We start from the raw sequence: 22,234 nt of genomic DNA, 5'->3' as shown, positions 1-22,234 counted from the left end.
GGACAGGGTTTGCAGAACTTCTAGGTTGGTGAAAACATGGAGGTTGGGGAGAGTGGCCTCCATGCCTCTTCCTGTGTACCTTGCCCTGTGCATCCTTTCCATCTGGCTATTCCTGAATTACATCCTTTTATAATAAACTGGTAATCTGGTAAGTAAAACATTTCTCTGAGTGCTGTGAGCTGCTGTAGCAAAATAATTGAACCAGGGGGTGGTGGCAACCTCTGGATCTGTAACCAGTTAATTAGAAGCCCAGGTACAACGTGGACTTGGGATTGGCATCTGAAGTGTGTTGACTGAGTGTATTTTCACTAATATCCCTGGGGTAGATTGATTTCTCTGAATTTACATATGTCTAATATTTTTCTTCTGTTACTTGGAACTTATTTCGCATTTCTTTTCTCTTGGTAGCAATGGTAGTTTTTTTGGTTCTGTAGAATTCATATTTCTTATCTGTTAAGTTTCAAACATATTTTTTAAAGGCCACTCTTTTAAAATAACAGCTTTTGAATTGTTAATTATGTTTCACACCCTTAGGTTTGCACAGTTTTTCCTGTGCCCCTTATTTGATGAGAGTTGCAAAGACAGAGAGGTGAATGCAGTTGATTCAGAACATGAGAAGAATGTGATGAACGATGCCTGGAGACTCTTTCAGTTGGAAAAAGCTACGGGGAATCCCAAGCATCCCTTCAGCAAATTTGGGACAGGTTTGTCAACAGCGGCTTTCATGCATTAGTTTTCTCTGACCTCATTTAAACCCATGGCCTCTTTTCACAGTATTGTATTTTACAGTTCAGATTAGAGGATTTTAGAACTCCCCATTCCTAGTACCCTGTTCTTTATAAACTCACAGTCCTGAGAAAAGGTTGTTCTATTGTTGGTACTCCCTGTTATTGCTTACCGTACCCCTACACTTAATGTTATCTATGTTACACTAATGTTAATGGTCCCTGTGTAGGCATTTATATTTGTGGCTTGTGATCTGAAATGAGGCTGAAGCTTAGGTGTATGAGCTTCATGGAGAAAGTGATGGGTTATTAAGAAGAGTGATCAACTATGAAGCAAGTTTGTTGGATAAGAAGATATAAAATGGAATTCAGAGTTTAGAAGCAGTAAGAGTGAAGTCACTCTAACAGGTGACTAGCATTTTGGCTGGTAGTTCAAAAAGATGTCAGATGGGCTCTTGGCAATGGACTTCATACATAAAATTTGGGATGATATTCTCAAAATTATGATAATAATGACCTAAGCAATTATTTAACCCTCTAGAGGACTACTCTGGCCATCATTCAAACAGGGGTCTGAATGTTTAAGGAGCACAGCAGTTAGAGGTGTGAATAGAGGTTAAGTAGCATTTCAAAGAGAGAATAGATCCTTGTATTCTGAAGTCTACTTTCCAAATAGAAGTGCTTTTTTAAATGCTCACTTCAAGGCTTGTTGAATTGTCTTGCTCCCATCACCTCCACCTCTACTCCCTACACATGCTTAGCATCCCTCATGGGGATGGCTCTGTGGGAGCTTGAACGCTGTAGAAGACCCACTAGGTCCCTGCTCTCAGAGTGCTGCAATCTCCTGGAAAGAGATTAGAGGTGGGGATGACAGGGAGTAGAATAACATCAATGTGGGGATTCTGATTTCATAATTGTACCCTTTTTCTTTATTCAATTTTTCATTAAAAAGTACATGTTTAATTTAAATATTTAAACAGTGCAAAAGTCCTTTCAAAAAAAAAAGCAAAAACAAAAGCTCTCTTTTCCTCATCTACTCCTGCCAGTCCCACTCACCAGATGTAATCGTTGTTAACAGGTTGCTATGATTAAAATACTGCTTTAGGGATTATAAAATGGCATAAAAATAATAGATTGTTCAGTGCACTTACAAATTTATGCATCTTATATAACTTAATTTGGGAACGTTTTTTAAGACTATAAAGACAGCTTTCTTTCAGTTTGGATACCATTCTAGTATATCCCAACAGCAGCCAGGGAATTAGCATAGCTTTGCAGAATTAGAAGGAGTTTTTTTTTTTTTTAAGTTTATTTATTTGTTTTTTAGTAATTGCTACACCCAACGGGCACAAACTCCATGACCCCAAGAGTAAGAGTCACATGCTCTTCTGACTGAGCCAGCCAGGTGCCCTGAATTAGGCGTTTTTATTTATTTATTTATTTAATTAATTTTTTTAAAAGGATTTCTTATTTTAGAGAGAGAAAGAGGGAACAAGCAGGGGGAGGGGCAGAGGGAGAGGAAGAGAGAATTATAGGAGTTTTTAAACATTGTGACTAGAAGCAGTAATATTATATTCTTTAGACTTACCATACTTGGCACTCAATGTCAACATCATTGCTAAGATGAATACTGTGGTCCCTAAAATGTCTATGTAATGCTGAGTTGTTTGAAGGTAGCTTTTGGGTGCACCTAGGTGGCTTAGTTGGTTAAGTATCCGACTCTTGATTTTGGGGCTCAGGTCATGATCTCAGGGTTGGGAGAGATTGAGTCCCATGTCAGGCTCTGTGCTGGTGTAGAGCCTACTTAAGATTCTCTCTCTCCCTCTCCCTCTGCTCCTCCCTGCCCCCCCCCCCCCAAAAAAAGAAAGAAAGGTGGCTTTTGTAGAGAACGTCGGCATGCATGGTATATCAAGAAGGGGCTGTGAGTTGTAAAAAAAAAACAAATTTCAAAATAATTACATCCAAATGGTTGTTGTCCTTTAAGTAGTCTCTCTGGTAGGGTAGATTACTTACACCAACAATGCTGCTATTGTGCAGAACATGTTGGAGCTCCTCTTTGAGAGTTGCTTTCTTTTAAATAGCCTCACTGGTGACAAATCATAATCAGCATAATCAGGAAGCAGCCACAAATCTTCCAGAAATAAATCCGGTGAATAAGATGGGTGATATTACTTCTGGTCGCAAGCAAGGAACAATCTTAAAATGTTCTAGAGGGGGACGCCTGGGTGGCTCAGTCGTTAAGCGTCTGCCTTCGGCTCAGGTCATGATCCCAGGGTCCTGGGATCGAGCCCCACATCAGGCTCCCCGCTCTGCAGGAAGCCTGCTTCTCCCTCTCCCACTCCCCCTGCTTGTGTTCCCTCTCTCGCTGTGTCTCTCTGTCAAATAAATAAATAAAATCTTTAAAAAAAAAAAAAATGTTCTAGAGGAAGGTTTTAGGAGTGATGGGCGAAGAGAAACATTGAATGGTCATATATGTGTGGATGGATTCTGAGGGCATGCTTGTTTTTAATAAACCACCGACAAGGCTGGGCAGTTAGTGAAGTATGAGGTAATATAAACAGTTAAGAGATGACTAAGCCAGACTCAGTACTAAAGTACAGAAAATGTGATAGAAGTAATGCAAATGCCAAGTTACCTTCTGATTTTAGAAGTATAGTTTCTAGGGGCGCCTGGGTGGTTCAGTCAGTTAAGCGTCCAACTCTTGGTTTGGGCTCAGGTCGTGATCTCAGGGTCGTGAGATTGAACCCCGCATCAGGCTCCGTGTTCAGCAGGGACTTTATTTGAGATTCTCTCCCGCTGACCCTCCCCCTACTCGTGCAGGCACACACACTCACATGCACGCTCGCTCTCTCTAAAATAGTCTTTTTAAAAAAATGATTTTTAAAAGAAATATAAACTAACATTGAACTTTTTGGAGTAGAGGTTCTGTCCATTTTTAAGGTCACAGATATGTTTGGAAACATGATGGAAGCTGTATGCCCTCACCCTAGAAATACACATATAACATTTTATAGAAGTGATCCTTGAAAAAGAATCCTTGTCAGAAATTTATAGTTTCCTTTTTTACTTTTAGTGACTTCAGATGTTTCTGTGAATGTGGGTCATTTTCTCCATCAAGGGATTAGGACTTATTATGTTAATAATAATAATAATACTTAAAATATTAAAATAAATTTAAAACATTTTTTATTTTTTTAAAAAGATTTTATTTATTTGACAGCGAGAAAGGGAACACAAGCAGGGGGAGTAGGAGAGGGAGAAGCAGGCTTCTCGCTGAGCAGGGAGCCCAATGCAGGGCTCAATACCAGGACCCTGGGATCACGACCTGAGCAGAAGGCAGACTCTTAACGACTGAGCCACCCAGGTGCCCCTAAAACATTATTACTTAGATAAAGATAACAGGAAAAGCTGAGTATTTTTAAATGAACAAAAGCCAAGCATTGTGCTATTTATTTTTAAGAAAACCTTACAGTAAGAGGTTTGGCCTTTATAGTGGTTTTTCATGCTTCAAAATAGTATAGATCAGTTGCTTTCAAACTTTTTTGTATACAATACACTGTAAGAAGCATGTTTTACTTAGCAACTCAGAGCACATATATGTGTGTTTGTGTAAGCAGCTAAAATGAAAGTTTTACTAAACAATATCTAATATCTTGGTCCCTCTGTTATATTCTTTCTTAAAAAAAAAAAAAAATTCTGGCCTGCCAATACATGAAATTTATTTCATTATAATCAATAGGTCCCAACCAAGTGTTAGGCAGTCATTTTGGTAGGCTCAGAAAAAGCATCTGTTAAAGCTTAGCACTTGTTCATGAACAAAAACAGCAAGAGGGGTGCCTGGGTGGCTCAGTTGATCAAGTGTCCTGACTCTTGATTTCGACTCAGGTCATGATCTCAGGGTCCTGAGATCAAGCCCCACTGGGCGTGGAGCCTGCTTAAGATTCTCTCTCTCTTCCTCTCCCTCTGCCCTCCCTCCCCATCCCAGCTTGTGTGTGTGCACATGTGCATGCATGTGTTCTCTCTCCAAAAACAAACAACAACAAACTCTTGAGCCAATAAAACCCTGCACCAAACATAATTAATGTTGGGGTTTCAAAAGGATTTCCATTGAAAGGCAAAAACAAAACAGGAATACTGTGTAATCACTTTTTCGTTCAGCTACCATATTATAGTTACTAATCATTGCAATAAGGGAAGGCAATGTGATATGTAAGAGGTAGAAAGGAAGCAAAAGAAGACTTACTCCATGATTGTCTGCATAAAAATATTAAAGCAAATCTTTAGATCAATCATTAAAAATAAGATAATTCATCAAGGTTGCCAAAAGACAAGAAACACTAAAATTGCATTCTTTTATCAATAGTAATCAATTAGAAAAACGTTACAGGAAAAGTGATTTCACTTACAGTATAAAAATATCTATAAGGTATTTAGAAATAAATCTAACGAGGTGCAAGAAATATATAGTGCATATGAAAGAATACCTGAGTAAGTGGGAAGATAAACCATGTTCATGAATGGATAAACTCACCATCACACAGATGTAAGTTCACAAATTTATCTTAATCCAATGCAGTGCCAGTTGAAAGCCCTAGTTTTGTTTTGTTTGTTTGTTTGAGGAACCTGATAATCTGATTATAAAATTAGTAAGAAAGAGGGGTGCCTGGGTGGCTCAGTTGGTTGAGCATCCGACTCTTGGTTTCAGGTCAGATCATCATCTCGGGGTTGTGAGATTGAGCCCAATGGCAGGCTCCCTGCTCAATGGGGAATCTGCTTGAGATTCTTCCTCTCCCTCTCTCTCTGCCTGCCCCGTCCCCCCCGCTTGTGCATGCTCATGCTGTCTCTCTAAAATAAATAAATCTTAAAAAAAAAAAATTAGAAAAAGTAAAGGGCCAAGAATAGCAAAGATGCTTTTGAAGAACAACAAAGAAAGGACTAATTCTACCAGATACCAACACTTACTATTAAGGTCTTGTTGTTACAGTAGTGGAACTGGTGTAAGAATACAGGAAGATAACAGATTATAGACCCTAGAAATATACCTACACATATATGGAACTTTGACCTAAGACAGAGGTATGTTACAAGAGGTGAAGAAAGGGGAATTACCCGTGTAGAAATAAGTAAAATTAGATGCTCATCTCATACCATACACAAAGATAAATTCCAGGTCAATTAGACCTAATTATGGAAAGAAAACTTCACAACTTGTAGAAGAAAATACAGATTTTTTTTCATCTTAAGAAAAGTGTTCATAAAAGGGGAAAAAAAAAGAGACAAACCAAAAAACAGATTCTTAACTATAGAGAACAAACTGGAATTGATGGTTACCAGAGGGGAGTTGGGTGGGGATGGGTGAAATAGGTGAAGGGGCTTAAGTATACACTTACCATGAAGAACACTGAGTAATGTACAGAATTGTTGAATCACTATACTGTACACCTGAAACTAATATAACCCTTTATTTTATTTATTTATTTTTAAAGATTTTATTTATTTATTCATGAGAGAGAGAGAGAGGCAGAGGGAGAAGCAGGCTCCCAAGGAGCAGGGAGCCCGATGCGGGACTTGATCCCAGAAGCCTGGGATCATGACCTGAGCCGAAGGCAGACGCTTAACCGTCTGAGCCACCCAGGTGCCCTAATATAACCCATTATGTTAACTATATTGGAATTAAAAATTTTTAAAGTGTTATTAAGCACACAAAGCACAAATCATATCTTTTAGAGATAAAGATAAGTCATAGGTTTAAAGATAAATTTGACTTCATTAAAATGTTAAATTTCTGGGGGTGCCTGGGTGGCTCATTCGTTAAGTGTCTGCCTTCAGCTCACTCAGGTCATGGTCCCAGGGTCCTGGGATTGAGCCCCACATCGGGCTCCCTGCTCGGCGGGAAGCCTGCTTCTCCCTCTCCCACTCCCCCTGCTTGTGTTCCCTCTCGCTGTGTCTCTCTCTGTCAAATAAATAAATAAAATCTTAAAAAAAAAAAAAAGAAATAAAAAGCCCCGATAGTTTTATTATTTTTTTAAAGATTTTATTTATTTGAGAGAGAGAGAACACGTGCACTAGCAGGGGGGAGGGGCAGAGGGAGAAGGAGAAGCAGGCTCCAACTTAGGGCTTGAACTCCTGACCCTGAGATCAAGACCTGAGCTGACATCAAGAGTCGGACACTCAACCGACTGAGCCACCCAGGTGCCCCTTGTTATTTTATTTTTTAATTTTTAATTTTATTTTTCCCTGATTTTAATGATTTGAACATCTTTTTAATGTTTACTCGAATACCCTCTTCTGTAAACTCCATATTCATATGCTTTGCCTATTTCTCTAATGAGCTGTTTTATCTTTTACTTATTTACTTACAGTTTTTATGTTATATGCTTTGCAAATCTCTTCACTGGGTGTGTGGATTATCTTTTGCTTTTAGGTCTACTGAATAGAAATTTAAATTTTTTTTTTTTAAAGATTTTATTTATTTATTTGACAGAGACACAGCGAGAGGGAACGAGAAACAACTTTAGTCATTGTGCACACGGGAACATATGCAAGAATGCTCAAGAAGCATTTTTTGAGCTAGTGAAAAGTAGGAAATGACTTAAAATGACTGTCAACAGTTGAATAAATTAATATATTTTGGTCTCTTAATACAGTGGAATATTCTATAAAAGTTAGAATGAGTGAACTAGGGCTCCTGGGTGGCTCAGTCGTTAAGCGATCTGGGATTGAGCCCCGCATCAGGCTCCCTGCTCTGCAGGAAGCCTGCTTCTCCCTCTCCCACTCCCCCCTGCTTGTATTCCCTCTCTTGCTATGTCTCTCTAAATTCAAACTGAATTCTCCTGAAGGGTAGGTAGGATTTTCTTAAGCAGAAGGAAGAACCATTCAAGAGGAAAACTAATATTTATTGTGAGTATTAAATGCCACACACTGGGTAGGTATTCTACCTAATAAGATTTCACTTAACCTTCACCACCAGTACTGAAATTTCATCACGCCCTTTGACAGATGCCGAAACGAACTGAGAGAGGGCATGCAGGGAGAGGGAAGTAGGGGGATAATAGAAGTTTCTGTGTAGGTTAGAAGATTTGATATCAAGTGGTCTTAACTCAGAGCCTGTGTTCTTTGCCATAATGTTAACTTGGCCCCCAAAACTGTGACAAGAAGAAAAAACTAAGGAATGAGCCCAGTGTCTTTTAGAGCACATGACTTAGAATCATTTAGTTATAACAAAGGACACTTTTCCATAGGAAGAGGAAGGAACAGAGCAGGAAAATGGATTAGAACTGAAAAATATGAAATATAAACCAGAAGGTATTTGAATGACTCCTGATCTTGGGATGATGATAATGACACAAAATCAGACCCTGGTAACAGTAGATAATGACTCTTTTAAAAAACAACAAAAATAACATTATCACTAATCTCCAATATCTAGTTTTCAAATTTCTAGTTGTCTCATAAAAATATATAATTTTTAAGTTTATTTGGATTAGGGTCCACATAATGTTGAAATGTTAGCAATTGATAGGTCTTTAAATATCTTTTGGTCTATAGGTATAGGTTCATCCTTCATCTCCTTCCCCTTACCCCCCTAGAATTTATTTATTGAAGGATTAGGTTGATTGCTGTATAGCGCTTTTCATAGCCCAGATTTTCCTTCATGCATCCCAACAATGTAGTTTAACATATTCCTCTGACCTCTGTCACAATTTCCACAAATTGGCAGTTGGGGTTTTTTGGACAAGACTTCATAGGTGGTGATCTGTTCTTCCATCAGGGGCATATAAGGTCTAGTTGTCTCTCTATTTGTAGTGTTGCAACCATTGATCCTCAATGCATCGCCTCCCTAATTCTAATTTGGTTATTTCTCCTCCTGTTTGAATAGTAGTTGTTATAGGAAAGGCAGGACAAATGCTTGATTCATTCCCTTCATTTACAGTTTTCAAAATAATGAGTTGGTTCCCTAGCATCCTTGAATGATGACTCATTTGTTTGGACATTACAAATATTTGATATGTTTCAGCCCACTTAGTCATTTAATATTTCCTGAGTTTTTCCATGGATGTTGTTACTGCCTTGTTTTTTTCCTTGCTAGGATATGTGTCTCTGGAAAACTAGAAATTTACGGAAATCCAGAACTGGATTAATCAAGTGTACAGGTGCTTTATTAGGGCCTTTGTGAGGTTTTCACTTATAGTCCTGTGTCATAACTTGCATCTTGTACTTGAATGTACTAACCCAGGGGCAGGAGAATTGCCCTTTTTAATTCTATAGGAAAAATCATATGTGTCTCAAAAGGGTTTAGTCTCTTCCAGAATTTTTAGAAGATTTTACAGCAGGAAGAAAGAACTTTTTTAGAAAAAAAGATTTATAATACAGTCAATCCTTGAACAGTGTGGGAGTTGCACAGTCCCCTATCAGAGCCAGCCAGGTTGCCCCTCTTGTGTAACTTTTGACTCCCTAAAAACTTAACTACTAATAGCCTATGTGGACCAGAAGCCTTACCAATAACATAAACAATCAGTTAACACAGATTTTGTATGTTGTATGTATTGTATACTGTATTCTTAAAGTAAGCTAGAAAAAAAATGTTAAAATCATAAGAGAAAGTACATTTATAGTATTTAATTGTATTTATTTACACACGTACTGTATTTATTGAAAAAAAGTCTGCATAAGAGTGGATCTGTGAAGTTCAAACCCATGTTGTTCAAGGGTCAACTGTAATTTCAAGTAACTAGCTTTAGATAATACTAACTTTTAGAATCTTGGGTTTTCAAAGAACGTTTAAGATTTTCATGGTTATAACTGTCAAGTTGACCTTTCCTTGAAAACCTTATCAGACATACGGTTGGAGACAGCTTTAGATTCTAAAACAGATTTCTAAAACTTCAAACTCAGTCTTTCCTACAATGTAAGGAATATATTCCTGGCTTCAGAAGTTTCCAGGAAAATCAGTATTTGTATCAGTACGAGTTTGTAAGCTTTTCTCTTTTTAATAGAATTTAAAGTAGTTGTTACAGTGAAAGTATAAGATCGTATTTACTGAGTTTTATAGTTTACAAAACCTTTTTCATCTCCATTATCACTTTTCATCAGCTTCACAACAACCCAGGTTAATATTAAATAATTATGGTCTGACAGGGGCTATGCTAAGCCTTTACACGGACTATTCATTTAATCCTAGCAATCCCGTGAGGTTGGTTCTCTTATTATTCTTAGTTACAAATAAGGAAGCTGGGGCCTAGTGAGGTTAAGAAACTTGCCTGTGTCTCACAGCTGGGAGACAGAGGAGTCAGGGATTGAGCCCCAGCTCTTAACAACTGGGCATGTATCCATATTGCCCCTAATTTGCAGATCAAATAAATGACCCCTTGGAGATATTGAGAGGTTTTTCCAAGGTTGCTTAATTGATATATGATGGAGTCAGGACAAGAAACCCTGACTCTCCCATCTGCCAAGCCAATGTACTCTCCAGCGGGCCCAGAGTGGAAGTGTCCCAGTCAGCAGCCTTGATGTCCTCAGTCCACTGCTGGAGCTCTCTGGAATGGTAACAGAGCCAGAAAGGTAGGAGTCAGGGTTTTGGTAGCGGCGTTTCAGTTTGCTAGGAATGACCTCGCTGAGTTAGCACTAAATTAGGACAGTGTGTGTCTCGAGACTGAACTGGTTGATATTTGGTATCCCAGCCATATTCACATTGTTCTCCATGCATGGATTCTTAGGTAGAGGAAAGTCTTCTAGAACATTTACTGAGCTTTCTTCTCTACTTCAGTGCCATGGTTTCTGTGATATTGTCAGAAGCCGGGTTTCCTTCCTACAGTTCACATCGTAACAGCAGTAGCTGCTGTTTATTGTGAGTTTATTTTGTTAATACATCAAGTATTCTATTGAATACGTTAACATTTTTACAGATTTATTATGTCATAAAAGAGGTTCAAAAGCATTTGCCAGATCATTCTCTACATAGTACTTAAAGACACAGAGCATTACAAATACAGCTTGAGCATCTGATGTACTCTTCTCCACTTGCATTTTCCCCCCTGCTTCTGGGACATAACCACTACCTTAAGTTTGGTGACTGTCAAGTCTTACGTGTTTTTTTTTTTTTTTAATATCGCTAGTCATAGGTGCCTCATTAGCACAGTAGGTAGCGCGTCAGTCTCATAAATATCGCTAGTCATATATTTACCTCTAAGGAATATGTTGTATAGTTTTTAGTTTTACAAAAATGGTATTTTATTGTGAGTAATCTCTGCCACTTGTATTTTTTCATTCACCATTATATTTGTAAGAGTTGGTGAATGTACTTCTGGTGAGTTTTTAAATTTTCATTGCTGCTATTTGAAAAATTCATTGACTATATCACTGTTTATCTGTTTCCTGTTAATAGAATAGTGCTGCTGTGAGCAGCCTTGTACATGTGTCCTTCTGCACAGAGTTCTTTAGGGCACATGTATCCAGCAGTGGAATTACTGTGTAGTAGAGTATGTACCTCTTCACATTCAGTAGATACTGCCAAATTGTGGCTTATAGCAGTTGATTCAGCTTATACTTTCTCTTGCAGTGGCTGAGTTCTCATTTCTCTGCATCCCTAAACAGCAGTTGCTGTCATCAGACTTTTGTATTTTTGCTGTTTATTGAATGTTAAATATTACTCGTAAGCTTTTTTATATGAATTTTTTTTCTAATTTGGTGTAAACCTACCAGTGTCAGAATCGAGATTGAGCCTAAGAGAAGTAAAGTAACTTGTTTAAGGTCATGCAACCAGAAGATGGCTGAGGCTGGATTAGGGGAGAGCTCTGTGAACACCAAAGCCGGTACCTGTTCCTTCGCAGCTCTCTGCGTAAGGGTCTTGCCACCAACACTAGCAGAGCCCAGTTGATGTAGGACTAATTATGGAGTTCTGTGCTTTATGTCCTGCTTTTCCTTTCATTTCCTCATCTCACTGTTTCTTGAGAAATTCCATTAGTAGCCTTCCTGTTTTTAGTAAACTCTTTTAAGGATTTATCATAAAAGGATTAATAAACTTAACGGCAAGCCTGTTTGGCCCATTTGTTTTTTGGATTTTTAAAATTATTATGGGGCGCTTGGGTGGCTCAGTCGGTTAAGCATCTGCCTTCAGCTCAGGTCGTGATCTCAGGGTCCTGGGATTGAGCCCTGCGTTGTGCTCCCTGCTCAGTGGGGAGTCTGCTTCTGTGTGCTCTCTCTCTCTCAAGTAAATAAATAGAAAGTCTTTTAAAAAAATAAAATTTGGGGGGCACCTGGGTGGCTCAGTCGTTAAGCGTCTGCCTTCGGCTCAGGTCTTGATCCCAGGGTCCTGGGATCGGGCTCCCTGCTCGACGGCAAGCCTGCTTCTCCCTCTCCCACTTGCCCTGCTTGTGTTCCTGCTCTTGCTGTGTCTCTCCCTGTCAAATAAATAAATAAAAAATCTAAAAAATAAAATAAAATAAAATAAAATTTTTATTATATTTACAAAACAGTACTCATTTATTAGCTCCTAGTTTTATAGGTCTGAAGTCTGGCATGGCATGGAATTCTCTGCTCTGGGTATCACAAGGCTGAAACCAACATATTGACTACATAAAGTTCCCATTTGGGAAAAACATCTTCCAAGGTCATTCTTAATCATTGGCAAAATTCAGTTCCTTTTAGCCATAAGACTGAGATCACCATTTCCATGCTGGCTGTCAACCAGGGGCTGCTCTGAGCTCCTAAATGTCACCTGCATTCCTTGCTACATGGTCCCCTCTGGCCGTGATGGTGTGCTGGTCAGTTCTTTCTTACTCTTTGAATCTTTGACTTTTTCCTCTGCCACTTGCCAGGGAAAATGCTTTGTATATATATAGATTTATTATTTTAAAAAATATTTTGGTTGGCTCATCATACCTGGTATCCATGTTTCTCTGTCAATGGATTGAGAGCTGACTGTCCTGATCCCAAGAGAGTCATAGTGGAGAACCTCTTCCTCTTTCTGATTGGGTACCTCTGAGGATATGGAACTGTCATGCTGGGTTGTGTTCCCAAATGGACTGTAATTTCCTTTTGTCATCATATATGAAAGAATGAAAACATCTAGGCAGCAAAGACATGAATATGTAGATTCATAGAATAGTATCTATTTATAGCTAAAAGCCACTTTTCAGAGCAAATGGGACTGAGCTTCTGTTTAGCAGTTTGGCCAGAGATCCCATATCATTAAATTTAGGACTTCAGGTGAGCTAGATTGTTGTTGATAGTGGCTCCTTTGGCTCTTTTTTCCTTTTAACTTTGTGTTGTAAAGTATAGCAACTATGCCAAAAAGCGTGTGTGTGTGGTTCTGATAGATTATTGTTGTTGTTTTTACTTTTGCTGCTATTTGAAGAATCAAGTAGATGAATGTTCTGCTATTATTTATGTATGAATCACTGAGTTTTCGAAAACTGAGCACACCATGGAACCAGTGAAGAAACAGAGCATTACCTGCACCTCACTAGCCCTCTTTGTGCCCCTTTGTAGTCACTATCCATCCACTAAGGGTAACCTCTGTCCGACTTCTAGTAATGCAGGTTAGTTTTGCTTGTTTTTATGCTTTATTAAAAATGAAATGAAAAAGTGTATATTCTTTTGTGTCTGACTTCTCTCACTCTACCTTGAGGTTGTGAACTTCATTTATATTGTTGCATATAAACAGTGGGTTATTCATTCTCTTTGCTAGTCTAGTATTCTGTCACAGTTCTTTGGTTCATTTTAATATAGCATTGTGAGTGTTTTGCCATGATCTGTGTTTTAGTGTGTTTGGTGTATGTTCCTACTTTATCTCTATTTTTACTTTTATTTAATTTTTTAAAGATTTATTTATTTTAGAAAGAGAGTACGTGCACGTGAGTGGGCGCATGTGGGCACAGGGGAGGGGCAGAGGCAGAGGGAGAGAAGCAAACTCCCCACTGAGCACAGAGCCACGAGATCATGACCTGAGCCTCATGCCCTGAACCGAAACCAAGAGTCAGATGCTCCGTCGACTGAACCACCCAGGCACCCCTATCTCTTATTTTTTAAATGGGCCTAAAGATAAAGGATAGGGACTAGAATGGTAGGATATTCAGGTGCATTAAAATTAAAGCAGAATATTCTAGAGCTGGCTAACCTGAGGGAACTTTTAAGTTCTAGATGGAGGCCATGATCTTGGTCTTCATAATCTTTGATCTGAGGGCTTTTTTTAAACCGAGAATATTGACCTGATTGTGAGTAGGCAAATCAGATGACATTTAGACTAAAAATCTGGTTTTGATCTCACACTATCACATTTATAGTCTATTGAAATAAAGCTTAATTTCTCCAAACTTGAGTGTCCCGGTGTGTCATTTAGTTCACATATTATAGAAATCTGAGCTTCTTAGTCTAAATAACTAAGGAAACTGTAAGGACTAATACCTCTGGAATTGAGGCTTTTAGAATCTTCAATTAGTAGAAAAGGAAGGCACCATCAGTACTCAAGTTTTACCTTAATATGAGTGAACTTCAAATCATTACCCAGCTAAAAGTGCTTTTTCTTCAAGATTATATTTATTTATTTGAGAGAGAGTGAGCACAAGTGGGGGGCAGAGGCAGAGAGGGAGAGAGAGAGAGAGAGAGAGAAGCAGACTCCCCGCTGAGCAGAGAGCCTGATGCGGGATTCGGTCCCAGGACCCTGAGATCATGACCTGAGCCAAAGGCAGACGCTTAACTGACGGAGCCACCCAGGTGCCCCTCTTCTGGATACTTTTAAGAGCACCTGAATCCCTCAAGTAGAGTGAGGGGATATCTCAGGACCCCAAGTAGAGCAAATCTGGGATTGAACTGCATCTTAAGTAAGAAACTGAGAGGACTAGTTAAGAACCTGAAAACTTGGCTAGGAGGCTATTGCTAGTGAATATTGAGTACATTTGATTGCTTTGTGACTAGAAAATTTTAACAAGCACTTGCTAGGCTGTTGCACACACTCTCCACTAGATCTGTCGATTCAAGCATTGAGGTATGACATCTTCGCTCAGGACCATGCAGCTGTACAGGGCTAAAGACTGGATCTAAGAACGCTCTCTGATGGTTCTCTGTAGCTACCCAACTTAATGAAAGGGACTCTTCCGGTGCCAGTTCAGCACAGCCATTATCATGACTCAAGGAAAGAAAATATATAAAGAATGTGTTTTGTTTTTTTTTTTAAGATTTTATTTATTTGACAGAGAGCACAAGTAGGCAGAGCGGCAGGCAGAGGGAGAAGGAGAAGCAGGCTCTCCGCTGATCAGGGAGCCCAACATGGGGCTCCATCCTAGGACCCTGGGATCATGACCTGAGCTGAAGGCAGACGCTTAACCGACTGAGCCACCAAGGCACCCCAAGAATGTGTTCTGCTATAGTTTCATCTCTGCAGATGAAATACAGCAACCCATTTAGTAGGGTCAGCAGGAACAACAATAAAGGTTGTTATATGAGGATTTTAGGGTATTTCTAGACAAGATGCCATTCTTGGGGAGACACCAATCATTAGAATTCCATCTCCAAGTCTCTAAATGGCAGGATTTTTATTAGCAAGGTAGTACTTAGAGATTGTGACCATTTGCTTTTGACTTGCCTAGTTTACCCTAATTGAGTTATTAAATTTCCTAAGAGATCTCCGTGGTATGTATGTATGAATGGATGTGTGTGTGTGTATATGTATACACATTGCTTGAGACTTATAAAAATAGCATTGCATCCTATTTTTACCAGTCTAGATCAAATCCATGAGAATTCACATCACAAATTTAATGTTTCAGCCAAGAATAGTACATTTCTTTCCACAAGTAACTTGGCAAGTTCCAAAAAGATCCCTCAGTGACTTTCTTCAATTAATTATGGAGCACATAGGGAATTGAAAATTAAAGTGTGAATGGAGGCCATGTAGATCTCATTTTGTCCTATAAGTGCTCATAATACCTACTATCTCATAGGGATTTTAAGGTGTATAATTTTCATAAAGCCCTTTAAGTTCCTTAGGGAAGACTCTCTGTAGTTTAAAATGTTATTAATTTGTATTCTTCTTTTTATCCAGCTTATGTTCAGACATATTAATTAATCATTATGTATGTTAGCTAGAACTCTGTTTTTTAAGTTTACTTTATAGCAATGTCAGTAATAATTCCATAACTTTAAAGTCCACATATTTTTCTTTTTCTAAGAAATGTTTTTCTTCCTTTTCAGGTAACAAATATACTTTAGAGACTAGACCAAACCAAGAAGGCATTGATGTAAGACAGGAGCTACTGAAATTCCATTCTACTTATTATTCATCCAACTTAATGGCTATTTGTGTGTTAGGTCGAGGTAAGAATCCTTAAAATTTTTCATAGAATTGGATAATCTTAAGTTTTCCATTTGGCTCTTTGAAAGTGTTGGGAGAAGGATATATGGCCTTTTATCTGCTCAGAGGCTTTTGAAAATGATTTCCTTGTTGGAGAAGGAACAAGGAATTTTGTTTTTAACTCGGTGTTCTAAAAAGGAGTATAGATGATTTAAAATGGAGACCTGAGAAAAATGTAAATTACTAGTAGGTACTATAAACATATAAAAGCAAAGAAAGGAAGTATAAAGGGAAAGATTAACAGATTTGACCTTGTAACAATTCAGAAAACTAGGAACAAGATTAAAAGGCAGATAACAGGGGAAAAAAAGGCAGATGATGATACACTGGAAAAATGATTTGCAATATAAACAAAGGTTTGACTTTTTATTTATTTTCTTATTATTTTTTAATTTTATTTTTTAAAGTTTTTAATTCCAGTTGGTTAATATACAGTGTTATATTAGTTTCAGGTGTACAGTATAGTGATTCAACAATTCCGTACATCACCCAGTGCTCATCACCACAAAAGTGCACTCCTTAATCCCTATCACCTATTTCATGCATCCCCCTCAACTTCCCCCATGGTAACCATCAGTTTGTTCTCTGTCATTACGAGTCTGTTTCTTGATTTGTCTCTCTCCCCCTCCCCCATAGTTTGTTTTGTTTCTTAAATTCCACATATGAATGAAATCATACAGTATTGGTCTTTCTCTGACTGACTTATTTCACTTAGCATTATACTGTCTAGCTCCATCGGTGTTGTTGCAGATGGTAAGATCTCATCCTTTTTTATGGCTGAGTAGTATAATCCATTGTATATATACACCACATCTTCATTCATCTATCAATGGACACTTGGGCTGCTTCCATATAAAGGTTTGACTTTTTAAATGCAAATTAAGTAAGACAATATAGTGTTTCCTCCTGTTAAATTACCATAATTTTGTTTTTAAGTAATACTCATTATGGAGGAGCAGTGCCCTTTTGTATTGGTGATGATGTATACCATTTATGCAATTGTTCTAGACTTTCTGGAGAACAGGTTAACATGGTGCATCATCCTTAAAAAGTTTGTTTTTACTTCTGGAAATGCAATCTAAGGAAATAACCAGAGTTGTTCAAAAAGTTGATGCAGTAGGATATTTCTGTCAATATAGTATTAGTGAAAAGTTAGAAACGATCTGATTGTTCATTAATAGAAGATGGGTTAAATAATGATGTTATAGCTATGTAATAGGGCATCTTATAGAAAATTGCATCTCTTCTCTCACTTTCTGTTCTCCTACCTGCTTTATTTTTCTTTACAACATTTATTACCACCTGAAATATTAAATATTTATCATTGCCCACCATACTAGAAAGTAATTTACTTGAGAATAGAAGCTGGGTTTTTTTGTTTTTTTTTTTTTGATTTTTATTTTTATTTTATTTGACAGAGAGAGGCACAGCGAGAGAGGGAACACAAGCAGGGGGAGTGGGAGAGGGAGAAGCAGGCTTCCCGCTGAGCAGGGAGCCCGATGTGGGGCTCGAACCCAGGACCCTGGGATCATGACTTGAGCCGAAGGCAGACGCTTAACGACTGAGCCACCCAGGCGCCCCGAGAATAGAAGCTGTTTTGTTCACTGCTTTGTCCCCAGTGCCTGAGTTAGTGCTTGACACATCATAGGCACATGGTAAAATATATATTGAATGAATAAATAATTTTATGACAGTGTTTTAATAACATGGGAAAATATTCTTAATGTGTCCAATAGAAAGCAAAAGCACTCTAAAAACTGTGCTATATGATCCATTTGGGGATTTATAAAAAATTATAATAGACATATATGGTGTAGACATAAGACAAAATAGAAAAACATACTAGAAATTTAATGTGATATAGTAGTTGAGAACTCATGCTCTAGACTCTTACAGTTTGAGTTTGAATTCCAGATATAACACCTACTTAGCTGTGTGGCCTTGAGCTAACAGAGTTACTTCAGATCTCTGAACTCTAGTTTTTACATTTTTAAAATGGAGGTTTAATCAAGATAATGCAGAAGTGTTTAGCATGGTGCCTGGCACGTAGCAAATGCTCCGTAAACGGTAGCTACTGTTAAGCATCCCATAAGCATAAGATTATGGACGACTTTTGTTTCTTTCTTTTTACATTTGTTCTTAGTTTTCTACTTTTGGCAAATGTTACATTTGTAAGTAGAAAATAAGCAACTATATGTATTTTAAGTTGGTAATAAGAGCCAGGATATAAAATGGGTCTAAGGAGTGAAGCCAATGAAATAAAAAGTGTCTCTATAATTCTGTGTTCTTGCTAACAGTAGCTAGTTCTAGAGTGTTAAATATCACTTGGTATTTAGAGCCTAGTCCTGGGAATATTTTTGTCTGTGTTGTATTGAGATGAAAAACACTTGATTTCAGTAAGCACTTATTGGGCGAGTGATAATGACAACAGATGAATCAGGCAGCAGGCCTGCCTTCCTTGTTCCCTGTTTATTGGAAGTGACAGAGTAAGTGTCTAAAAGAAACAGATGTTTCAGTTCCCTGATTGCATACACATCACTCTCCTAGTGTGACTGACCTGTGCTGAGCTCAGTGGACTTGGTGAGGGACCTGGGAGAGGTGTCCTTGCAGCGCAAGAGGTATGAGGAGGAAACAGGATCTCTCAGAGGATTAATAGAAAATCCGCTCCTTCTTCTAGGATGAGGGGAGAGAAAGAATAACCATGTGGAAGGATCTCTGTCACAAAGGGACAAAAAGGTTTTTCTCTGTTCTCCCACGGGATCCCTCTAGTTGTGGCAGCACTAATTACCTGGAAACTTGGCAAGTAGGTAACTATCAAGTACAGACACTGGGATTGCCAAGTCCTCACGATGTAATGATGAAAGGGACTCAGTTCCCTGATGTCCAGTAGCGCACTGCTTAGTGGGGAAGACAGACTGCAGTATCAGATAGCTGCTGTACCTTTAAAAAGCTGCACTGTGAACTTACGCTTTTAGGGTAGAAATACTCGAAAGGCACACCTGGTAGAACCTTGCTCTAAAGGGCCTCACTGTAGCCAGCACCTCAGGTTGATAAACCTTTGTTTACTGCCCACCTTGTTTCAAGTCATATGTTCCATCTGTGCATAAAGATATCCCTGCCATCTCTTTCTCCAGATACACCCACTGCATCCCTGAGTTGACTTGTCATTTAACAAGCAGCCACTGGTCCGCCTCATATTTGGCTCTGGACATTTTAAGGTCCTGCATACCTATCAAAAAAATTGAAGGAAAAATATGTATGTTTAATAAGTAAAGTGCAAATGCCCATATTCATAGGCCTAAAAGAGAATTTCATACGATATAAAGGCAAATCTCAAATAGTGATTAAGTGCTCTCTAAAGAGTTCATGGAAAAGTTCAAAATGGGTCATAGAATATCAAGGGAAATTTCTTACTTGATCCAAATGCTTCCTGACGGTAACAGGTGATGAATGTTTATACCATTTATAAATAACCTATTCTTGAGGAGACAGAATCAAGGTGAGGGGTTATCTTGTTTATAAAAAGATAACCTTTTGAGCACCTGGCTGGCTCAGTCAGTAGAGCATGCCACTCTTGATATCAGGGTCCATGAGTTCGAGCCCCATGTTGGACATAGAGATTACTTTAAAAAAAAAAAAAAAAAAAAGAACCTTTTTTCACTTTTTAATTTTTTGAATGATGGAAATATGTGTACATGGAAAAGAATTTATCCCACATAGAAAGATATAAAGTAGAAATCAAGTTTTTCTCTTTCCTCCCATCCTGTGATGACAGTGCCCTCTCCTCAAATATCTCACCTTAAGTCATTTCTCGTTATACTTCCAAAAGTGGGATTTTTGTTAATATACTCACATGTAAGTGTGCCTGTTAAAAAATTGAGATTGCCTGTAGTTTTCACTTCATAGGGCTTTCAGATACTTTTGTATCAGCACATAGAGATTTCTCCCTTATTAATGACTGCATAAAATTCTAATGTATAGACATTTCATAATATTCACATGCTCATAGATGTTTAGGTCATTTCCAGTTTTTGTTATAAACAGTGCTGCAGTGAACATATTATACATCTTTATAAGCTTTTCAAGTATAACTCTATAAAAGAATATAGGTAGGCGATAACATAGAATAGCTTAAGTGGCCGTATCATTCTAACAACAATTACAAGTCTTTGAATGAGTTTGGCACATGATGATACAGAATCATATAATGTTAGACCTTGGAAGAGACTTGTGATTATCTCACCCAGTGTTCTCATTTTACAGAACCTGAAGTGGTTAACCAGGTTGTCCAGGTAGTCAGTTGATATGGTTGGGGAAGCCAGGGTTAGGATCCAGGTCCTCTAGTCTCCCCACCCAAGATTCTTTTTATCATTTTGTACTCTTTCCCCACAGAATCACTCACAGACCCTAACATTTGACTTTTAACAATGGGCTTAGATTGTGTCTATTTATAAAGTATATGTTATAATCTATCAGCTGATGGTTTAGTATGTGCCTTTTGGCAATTGTAGATAAAATAGTTTTCCAAGTGCAGCCAATTATTCTATTACTGTCTTTAATACGTGTTTTAAATTTATTGCAAGACAACATTTGTGAAACAGTTTTTAAACTGTAAAGAGCTAGACATGTGTGAGTTATCATCATTATTGGTATTGCTTAGCTTTAGAAGTTACACAGGCACTGACAGGGTTGAACGGAGTGCTTCAACTTCATCAGATGAAGCTTTAAAAAAATCGTAGATTTTCTTTTTAATAGTCGGAAGGTTTTTCAGGAGATCCTAAGGTTTTGTTTAGCTTTATTGAGATATAATTGACATGTAACATTGTGTAAGTTTAAGGTAAAAATCGTAGTGATTTTATATATGTATATATGATCTTAAGGTTTTAAATACTACCTGTCATGTTATGATAGTTTAAGTTCTGTTTTCATTGTCTGTTTTCTTACAGAATCTTTAGACGACTTGACTAATCTGGTGGTAAAGTTATTTTCTGAAGTTGAGAACAAAAATGTCCCACTGCCAGAATTTCCTGAACACCCTTTCCAAGAAGAACATCTTAAAGTAAGTGCATGTATTTCTGATATTTTTTCTTTTTTAATTCATGGACATAATATATGCCTAGTTTACCAAAGTGTAGATGTAAAATTTTTTTTTTTTTTTAAAGATTTTATTTATTTATTTGACAGAGAGAGAGACAGCGAGAGAGGGAACACAAGCAGGGGGAGTGGGAGAGGGAGAAGCAGGCTTCCCGCAGAGCAGGGAGCCCGATGCGGGACTCGATCCCAGGACCCTGGGATCGTGACCTGAGCTGAAGGCAGTCGCTTAACCGACTGAGCCACCCAGGCGCCCCTAGATGTAAAATTTTGAAAGGTTTATTTATACAGGTTTTTTTCATCCTTTTTTTTTTTAAGATTTTATTTATTTGAGAGAGAGAGAACGAGTGGTGGGGGGAGGCAAAGGGGGAGAGAGAGAGAAGCAGACTCCCCGCTGAGCAGGAAGCCTAATACGGCGCTTGATTCCAGGACCCAGAGACCATGACCCGAGTCCAAGGCAGACACCCAAATGACTGAGCTGCCCAGGCACCCCTGTTTATACAATTTTTAATATTTGAATAATTGAATCAGTTTCACATTTATTAGGGATAATGTTTCACCAAAAAGATATCAACAGATACCTGATCATTGCATGCTAAAAGTAGTTTTGGTAGTTAGAGCCGTGATAAACTGTAGAAGCTGTTCTCCAGTGCCAGAAGGCAAGCATACTGAGCCGCATGGTCGAGGGGACCAGAAATGGGCTGTGCACCAACTGTAATGAAAGTCCACTTAGAGAGAGCCCAAGCCAGTTACTTTTTGTGGTCAGTACAGTTTTCTCTGGCAATTGATTCTCTCTTGAATTTGGGATTTTTCCCTGAAAATCTGTATTCTTCATAGTTTATAAATATTTTATTCAGTAGGAGTTGATATAGCTAATCTTTCTTGATTTTTTTTTTTCCAGCAACTTTACAAAATAGTGCCCATTAAGGATATTAGGAATCTTTATGTGACTTTTCCCATACCTGACCTTCAGAAATACTACAAATCAAATCCTGGCCATTATCTTGGTCATCTCATTGGTCATGAAGGTCCTGGAAGTCTGTTATCAGAACTGAAGTCAAAGGGTAAG

At 38.2% G+C, this 22,234-nt stretch overlaps 1 protein-coding gene across 2 annotated transcripts in view; it reads left to right on the top strand.

Moving 5' to 3' along the window:
- Positions 1–22,234, top strand: part of IDE (insulin degrading enzyme) — a 115,478-nt gene that overhangs the window by 43,268 nt on the left and 49,976 nt on the right. For both annotated transcript variants that reach the window (XM_032432345.1, XM_032432344.1), the window contains exons 4-7: positions 535–704; positions 15,915–16,037; positions 21,021–21,133; positions 22,067–22,229. In XM_032432345.1, the coding sequence (XP_032288236.1) occupies positions 535–704; positions 15,915–16,037; positions 21,021–21,133; positions 22,067–22,229 (569 nt within the window). The remainder of the gene's footprint in view (positions 1–534; positions 705–15,914; positions 16,038–21,020; positions 21,134–22,066; positions 22,230–22,234) is intronic.

Source organism: Phoca vitulina, unplaced genomic scaffold (genome assembly GCF_004348235.1).
Source record: "Phoca vitulina isolate PV1807 unplaced genomic scaffold, GSC_HSeal_1.0 scaffold48, whole genome shotgun sequence".
Taxonomy (NCBI): domain Eukaryota; kingdom Metazoa; phylum Chordata; class Mammalia; order Carnivora; family Phocidae; genus Phoca; species Phoca vitulina.
The sequence above is the reverse complement of the archived record's forward strand: the minus strand, read 5'-3'. Positions and strand labels throughout refer to the sequence as shown.